The sequence below is a fragment of the Lepisosteus platostomus genome, chromosome 13, assembly GCF_059453375.1.
Source record: "Lepisosteus platostomus isolate fLepPlt1 chromosome 13, fLepPlt1.hap1, whole genome shotgun sequence".
In the NCBI taxonomy this organism is placed as follows: domain Eukaryota; kingdom Metazoa; phylum Chordata; class Actinopteri; order Semionotiformes; family Lepisosteidae; genus Lepisosteus; species Lepisosteus platostomus.
Window position 1 is genome coordinate 20760899 of NC_142623.1, and position 8682 is coordinate 20769580.

The window sequence follows — 8682 nt, forward strand, 5'->3', positions numbered from 1 at the left end:
TTTTACGTCTCATTCGAAGAATGACACCTTTTTACAGTATAGTGTCCCTGTCCCATACTGGAGCATTAGGACCTACAAAGACTGCAGTTACCTTCAGCAACCAACCTAATGGTCCTTGTTAAACGTTCAGGTTACATGGACGTACAGTTTTCCATTATATGTGGCACAGTGCATATTGCACTATTTGGACATAATGTATTGCATACACCCTGGATCTGTAGCAGTTCTATTTATATTGAGTTTTTTTTATTCATTTTTTTGTACTGTTTTTATGTAATTTTATTCTGTAACTTTTAATTTTGTGATTTTTAATTTTATTTCCCCCTGGTGAGCTTGCAGAAAAGTCATTTCATGGCCAGCAATTACAGCTGCATGTTGTATTGTTGTACGTTTGATAACTAAACTGTGATTGATTGACTGCAGAGTGAGTTCACTACTGGCCTCACTAACACCTCTTCCAGCACCAACCTTAGTTTTTCCCAGGAGATCTCCCATCAAGGTACTGGACCAGGCTCACACCTGCTTAGCTTTAGCAGGTTGCCAGTTGCAGTGAGTTGCAGGGTGATATGGCTGCTGACTAATGGCTAAAAAAGAACAATGCTCTACCTTTAGTCATACACACTATAGGTACTATTGTCTACATATGGGGTCATATGGGCATTCCTTCAGTGTTGCATAGATTTTCACATTCACCAAATAGGAACCCAAATGAACATTCAAAAAAGTTTGGTTAGCATGTTCAACAGCAACATACTAGACCATCATACTTGATTCATGTGCCATGGGGCAAGGTGGTCACACTGACTACTAGTTAAGTCCAACATGATTTCATGAAAAGTGATACATATCTCACAGCTTATCCATGTCAGTGTGGATGTTGGTTTCTTATTCTACTCTTTTTAATAGATAAGTTGAACCAAGCAATGGATTTGATATGTGATATGTTCTATCTAAGGTCACATCAACTTCTATCTGGTAACAAAAATATGATCTGTTTTTTTCCTGGATGTCTTAATATGTCTCCTGTCCTATTTCTATGGTGTGAGGTTGTCATCTTCAATTATCAAAATCTCTTGTACTTCCAGAGAACCGCTGTGTGAAATTCTACCATCCAGAAAAAGAAACTGGAACGCTCAATAAAATCTGCCATGGGGATGTGTGCAAATGTGCAGAAGGTACGTACTGTATATACTGTGAAACAGTTTGTATTTACAAAAAGCTGCGTTCATAATGCATTCACTCAAATACAGCAAGCTTCTTTTCAGCAAAATATTGTGTTAATCATGATCATCATTTCAAAAGGTATAATAGGTTTTATAGAAAGAAAACATTTCTGTCATTATTAGTTCTTTTTTTCATTCTTCCAAAGCATTTTTGTGTAATATTATATAGAGGACACTTTCTAGTCGTATAATTGGCCCTAGTTTCCTTTTTAATGACCCAGCAAGCAAGGTTCAGTGTCAAATTTTGCTGTCTTTTAAACTGAAAGACTGTACAAATAGTACACAATGCATATTTTGTCAGATTCTAACAACAATTATGTAGCTTTAAACAAGAAATCTACAAGCCAACTGACCAATGGAAAGCCTCACTGGATGGCAGGAAATGACATCACTTCAAGTGTCTATCACATTCTAGCTCTATTCTTTAAGACAATCCCCTTCCACACTTGCATTACACCACAAAACATGAAATGTTCTTTTAATAAACCACATTTACAGAGTGCATATACATGAACATATAACACATATTACCAACACACATTGGCATAACATGTACACTAATAAGAATTTTTTTTTTTAAATACCCTGAAAACACAAAATAGATCATTCATACCTGATTTTGACATTGAGGCTCAATGTTAAAAACCACAGATCATTTGCAATATCTGCAGTTTGTTATAAAAAACTTTTTACCATACTTTTTTTTATCTGTTTACTATACATTAGTATGTTACCTATTAACCAGCCATGGGGTTCCTGCAGGAAAAAAAAAGGACCACAACCAGTTACACACATCCTCTTTATTCCCAGCACTCAGTCCAGCCACAACGAGGCAGCAATAATCAAATTATCTCCAACCAACAGAGGCTTGATTACACACTGGCAGCAATAGGAACCTGTACACAGGTTTAGGGTGGACACAACCCTCAGGAAAAACAGGGCCAACAACAACACGCTGTTTACATTTACATAACCAGGGTCAGCTAGTGGCCTGGTGGCGATTCCCAGCATGCATTGTGATGTATTCGTTATCTGGGTGCGCTTCAGCTAAGGCACTTGGCGAGGGTGCTACAATATTATTTATAACTGAAGTAACAGTTTCTTTATGTATTCTTCACTTGAATATTTACAAATTAAAACAAATTAGTTTACATTATTGGTAAATTAAAAATTTACCAATTTTAACAGTTCCCAAACTGTTAGGTTAAATAAATTTCATGACATTGATGCTGATGGATGTCTATTTGCTATACATACATTTTACATGAACCTATGTGCACACATACGTCTTTCTAGCAAACAAAAAAAATCAATTTAATTTGATGTATTTCCATATACAGTAGTGCCATTCATAGCAAATTGTCAAAAAAACAAAAACAAAAATAGCATCCATTTTTGTTTTACAGAGTTCAGCACACTGCAAGACAACAATAAACCAAAAAACAAACAAACCCTTGGTTCCCTGAATGAGAAATTCAATCACTATCCATTCATTAAACATCTTAATAAAACAATTTTGGACCTGAGGTGCTATTTGTGTTGAGTTTGTATATTCTCCCTGTGTTCCCATGGGTTTCCTTTAGGTGCTCCAGTTTCCTTCACAGTTCAAAATCATACTGGTTGGTTAATTGACTTCTGGGAAAATTGTGCATGTATGTGTGTCTGCCCTGTGATAGACTGGTGTCCCGTTCAGGGTGTCCCTTCTATCCAGTGCTTGCTGCGATAGGCTCTAGTTCCTAAATTAGAAAAAGAGGTTATAAAATGGACGGATTAATTTGTACTGGATGGCATAGTGGTGCACTGGTTAGCATTGCTGTCTAATAGTACTGCAATGCTGGATTCAGTTCCTGAGATACTATTTCCATGGGATTTAAATATTGTCTCATGTTCATGTCAGTTTCTGTTGGGTTCTCCAATTTCCTCGACAGTTCAAAGACTGATATATTAATTGGATTCTGGAGAAATTGTCCTTGGTGTCAGTGCATGTTTGTGTTTCTGTCCATCTGTTTTGTGATGGACTGGCATCTCATCCAGGGTATTCCTGGCTCCTGGCACCCCTGTGACCCTGTATTGGAAAAAGTGGATAGAAAATGGGTGGATGGAAAGGAGATAGAGATGCAGCCATTCAAAACAAGCGGGCGATACCGTGTTATTTTGCGGTGTGCTTGTCGCGGTGTAACTCAAGTTACCATATAATACTGTATTAATACCGTATATTCTCGCATAATACCGCATGGTACCGCAAGTAAAATAATAGTATCCGGAATTTCCGCAAGGTGGAGCTAATAAAGCTCAACCCCTCATGTTTGAGCTGTCGCCATCAAAGTCTTTACTGAAGATATTACTAATAGTATTAATAATGAATGACCCTGGACAAGCTGTAAACTAGTATTGCCCTGGTCCACATTCTTTGTAACCGTCTTTGTAAACAAAAATATTTTATTTTTTATATAGCTCCTTATTGTGCATGTTTTATTATTGAATATTTATATGGAATTTTACCACTGAAAGGAAATTTTACTAACTGAGCATAAAAAGAATAGGAGCATAACACGCGTGAAGGCCATAAACGATATTAATTTTGGAACATAAACAAACAGTGTTATGTAAGCTGTATATAGCTGGTCTCGGTACTTTAAAGAAAAAAATACACACCAGTATTCCATTTCTCCCTAAACATTTTAAGCATCAATGTCTTTAACTAACGTGAAATAACGTGTATAAAAAGTGGTAGTTTTAAGCTTTTCTGCAAATACGCTCGATACCAGAGTAAACAAGCATATTTTTAGAATTTGATTAATAGGGAATATAATATGGAATCGCGTATCTAAAGAAATTAATAACGATATAATTATATTCATGTACTGCAACAGAAACTAAAACGTGCACAGTAAAGACATTTAAATCTCTCCACGACCGACCAATGCACCACGAGTGCCCCTGTCTGTCAACCAATCACATACCGCGGTATGACGCGTTATGACGTAGCCAAATGCCTGCAGTACGTGTTTGTGCCGCGCACTTTGAATGGCAGCATCTGTAGGTCTATTTATTCATTATGGTTGTTTAAATTTAAAAAGGGGGCATTCCCCTCTCACATGAAATGTTGATGCTTGTGGAATTTCTGTCTAAAGTGGATTCTTAGTGATCCAAGTACATTTGTCAAAACTTTTGCACTGAAACATTTTGGCTGTATATGGAGTACGACCAATTGACCAGTACAATATTTTGTATGTTTTGTTTTCTTCGGAAGCACCTCTATGACATTTGGACACGCTCTTTTCTTGTTGTTGAAAGCTGGAGCCTCACACAATTGGCACAAGGCAAGACACTCCCCTGAAAAAAACCTCAGTACATTACACATAACACACACATTCACTCAGGCACACACATGGGAGACATTGTAGAGATGACAGACTAGACAGCATGTCTTTGGACAGTGGAAGGAAATCGGATGATCTAGAGAAAACGCATAACGTTACCTAGGGTCTGGGCCTGGACTAAAGATCTGTTACCTGTTACCCTGTAGCCTACTGTAAAATATACAAGTATATAATAAAAACCTAATAATTTGTTTTTAATTCACAGACAACTGCTATATCCTGAAACAAAATGATCCTGATATAGACCAAAATATTCGCTTTGAGAAAGCATGTGAGGCTGGCATGGATTATGGTAAATATATTTTCAACTTAAAATAGCTAATATTGTACAACTAACTAAAACTGATTGAAAGGGAAAATTTGGAAATAATCAACTTTTAAAAACAAAGGAATTTACTAAGGGTATTTTAGAATGATCTTTGCTTTTTAATCACATCCTGATCAAAAAGCAAGTCTTGGAATAATCCTGTTATCTATCGACTGGATTTTTTTTTCCTGTAGTTTATAAAGCCAAGCTGATTGATTCTTCCCTTACTGCTGTTTATGACCAGTACACCATGCTCATTGAGGATGTGATCAAAGAAGGTAAAAATGTCCTTTAATTTTTATTAACTTTTTAGTGACACTTTAAAGATTGTCACTAACATAAGTGTAACATAATTAAGATTTTACATTATGCTTTATAGTTATAAAACCTGAGCCTCGCTTTGCAATTATGATTTGAATAATGCTTCTCTTGATTAATCTGTAAATGTGTTTGTAGCTCTCTCCAGCTGTTTCAATGATAATTTCTGAATTCAAAATCCTTTTAACTTTTTCTAGTTAGAAATCTTATTCTAAAGGACATCCAAGACAATACATAATTGATGAGTCAATCTTTCTAGCTTTTGCATTACCTATGAGCTGGTGTGGACCTAGACACAAATTTGAGAGTGCTCTTTTAAGTATTCTGGCAGTTTTGTTTTTTAAGGTTGTATCTCTTATCACTTTTTTCTAAACACTTATTTAGTCTGTGTAATAAGACTTTAATATTAATGATTAAACTATAGTTAAATTAGCCATAGTAATTAAAGGGAAGTATTCTTTACCTGAGTTAATGTAGTATTTTTTCAAGTATGTAGTGCTATGTCATCCTCATAACTTAGCAGTTTACTCCACTACCCCTGAGATGTTCGTTTTTTAGGAACAGACGAAGGAGTCCAAGGAAAGAGAAGGCAATTTGTTTCCCCTTCCAACTGCAGAAGATCCTCAAGTTTTGAAAAGAGTAAAACATATCTTATCATGGGAAAAATTAATGACCTAATGAAAACATCAAATGGGTGAGTTTCTCAAGGGGTTATATACAGTACAGTACAGGTTCAATACAGAGAGTTTTCCTTTTTTCCTTGTTGTAATGAGGTGCTTAACAATTTTGGTTGTAATATTAACCTTTTTCAGTCGGGACCCAGATTAAGTTTGGGAGGCAGCAGCTGGTCAGTTTTCAAATAATTTTCTTTTACTTTACTGTTGTCTAAAATGTAAGTATATTATTTTGACTATGAATATTTGAATATAATCACTAGGGAAATAATCAATAATAATAAACATTGTATTAATAATCAGTTTATTAGTTGATAGTCTACAATAGTTTTGTACTGTAAAAGCACAAATATTAGAACAAAAAGCAGAATACTAAAGCAGTAATCAGTGTATTCATGTGAAATTTGACTTGGCACAATCTTTAAAAGTTGTTCAAACCATGGTTGTGCATTTGTTGTGTTTGTACAAACCTGCATCTTAAGACATGCTCTGGTTGTAGTTGGCATCAAAGATTAATTTTTGTGATGACACTGCTATAAAAATCTATTTCACAAGTAAGATGCAGAAAAGGATTGTTGTAACAGAAAGAATAAGGTTCTGGATCCCGAGATGAAGTAAAACAGATGAGTTTATTGCATGCAAGGAACAATAAAGCCGAAGTCTTGTTTCCCGCAAGAAACAACAAAACCAAAGTATTGTTCGATGTGCCGGTACAAACTTTTAGGTTATATAGTCCTTGCTTGCTGCTTCAGACATCATTCGGTATTATGGTAAGGGGGGGGGAGTCATGGTATTTGGCCAGTTAAAAGACCCTGGCCAAATGGTCAGTTTAAGATTACGCCCCCATGGGGTTCCTAGCTCGCATCTGAAATCCTTTTCAGTTAACCCCCTTTCCTGCCATAAACCCCTGTTGCTTAGAAGTCTAATTTTCAGGCAGAACTGACTTAAATTAACCCTTTTTACATCTTGTCTCTTACTTCAGGATAGTAAAACTTTTCACTGCCTTTTTTTGTCTAATTGCTTTTTCTAGAACACACATACGGTATGGATCCTGTTTGATTTTGAAAATTGTAGTGCATTGTCTAATTGTTTTGGAACTTGATAAGTAAAGGCTATGTTTGAAATGCCTTCAAGCAATACTTCAATGTCAAATGGGTTGTGCAACCAGCTTTATTAAGTCACATCCTCCTGGATTTAATAGTCGTAGAAAAAGAGAAAATGGCTTCCTTACAGTAAACAAAGAGATGCAATATTTTCTTATAGCTCTGGACCAAAGTTGCATAAATAGTTCATGGGAATTTTGCAGGGGAATATGTATATAATGTATGTTAGACCTCCACACTTTACATGATTATACATGATTATATATGAAGTTTCCTTTCTGCAGAAGGGATAAAGTGTGTTTTTCAGTTTTCTTTGCCAAATTTAAAATACTTTCACTTCTCTGCAAATGGGAAGAATTTGGAAACCCAAATAGAGGTCCAAAATATTGGCATTCTAAATAGAATGGTCAGAGAAGCATCCTAACACAAGCTGTTTTCAATGTACGTCTTACATCTACTGGGTATTTTTTTGTTGTTGAACTCTTCTTCAGAGGAATATGGGAAAAAAGTGAAAAGGTTCTATACCTGCACTCCTTTGAGATGTATTATGTTTTTAACTTGGTATTTTATACTACAGATGAATATAAAAAATATTAAAAAAACAATCAGACCCAGGGGAGCATTTCTAGTAGAATTGTTCAATTTAAAGTCAAAACAAAAGTCTGTTTCTGTTCTCCCCTTTGTCACAGGTGGCTCTACCTTCTTGGTGGTGGAACGTGGTTGGAGTGGTGGCCATCCGATGATGAGTGTCAAAAGGCACAATTTCAATCCACATGTGAAAACATTAAAGAAGTTACATTGGAAATCAAGGCATTTGGTTGCCCTCAGTAATTGTATTTTTATACAAAGGTATTACTATTGCTGAATTGAAATTTTTTGAGGACATTATTAATGGCATTTTTGGCAAGTATGGATAAAAATGTCCTCATGCTTCTGTGTATTACATGTAGCATTAAAAATATTGTTGAATGCAACTGTAATGTTTGCCTATTTGTTTCGTGAGTCTCTGTTTTATATACAGTTTTGGGATTAATGTCTTCAAATACTGATCATATAACACTTTCGTATTATTGTTTGTTTATGAAGAAGTAGGCAAATATATTTCACTGACATTTTGTATATAATACTGAACAAAGCTTGCAATAACTTTTTTAAAGGTGATTCTTTCATTTGAAAATCACATACTGAGGTCAGAAAAGTTTTTAAAACTGACAAAACTTTAGTCACAGCATTTCTTATTTGTGCATTGCTCCATCAGTTATTAAAATGTTATTATTGCATTTCCATGTATGTATAAAGTATCTGTTGACTTGAGGTAGCTCGTTACTGCAGGCACGTTCTTTCACTTGTCCTTGAACACAAAAGAAGAATTACAGTAGGACTCAAGTCTCTGAGGTTTCTTCACAACATTTAATTCAACAAAATACCAAACTGGAAATAGTAATTGAAAAAAAGGGAAAAACAAATGCCTGACTCCCAGTGAAGTTTCTTCATGGCATGTTCTGCAAGTCCTACTTAACCAGACACCCAGGGTTTTCTTATTATTTGGCCAAATTTCCCATTGGCCCATACCAATCATGGCCTCCTAATAAACCTCATCTATGAATTGGCTCGGTTTTGGATCAGCACTGGCAAGCCTTACTCCAGCTACAGGCTTCCGTCCAACAGATTTCC

At 35.6% G+C, this 8682-nt stretch overlaps 1 protein-coding gene across 2 annotated transcripts in view; it reads left to right on the top strand.

Annotated features, from left to right (window-relative positions):
* The window catches only part of LOC148650213 (complement C3-like), a 58006-nt gene extending 50024 nt beyond the window's left edge, over window positions 1–7982 (top strand). For both annotated transcript variants that reach the window (XM_088603783.1, XM_088603784.1), the window contains 5 exons: window positions 1086–1175; window positions 4812–4898; window positions 5108–5191; window positions 5790–5925; window positions 7698–7982. In XM_088603783.1, coding sequence (XP_088459909.1) covers window positions 1086–1175; window positions 4812–4898; window positions 5108–5191; window positions 5790–5925; window positions 7698–7839 — 539 coding nt within the window. In that variant the 3' untranslated portion in view covers window positions 7840–7982. The remainder of the gene's footprint in view (window positions 1–1085; window positions 1176–4811; window positions 4899–5107; window positions 5192–5789; window positions 5926–7697) is intronic.
* Window positions 7983–8682: the final 700 nt, after the last annotated feature.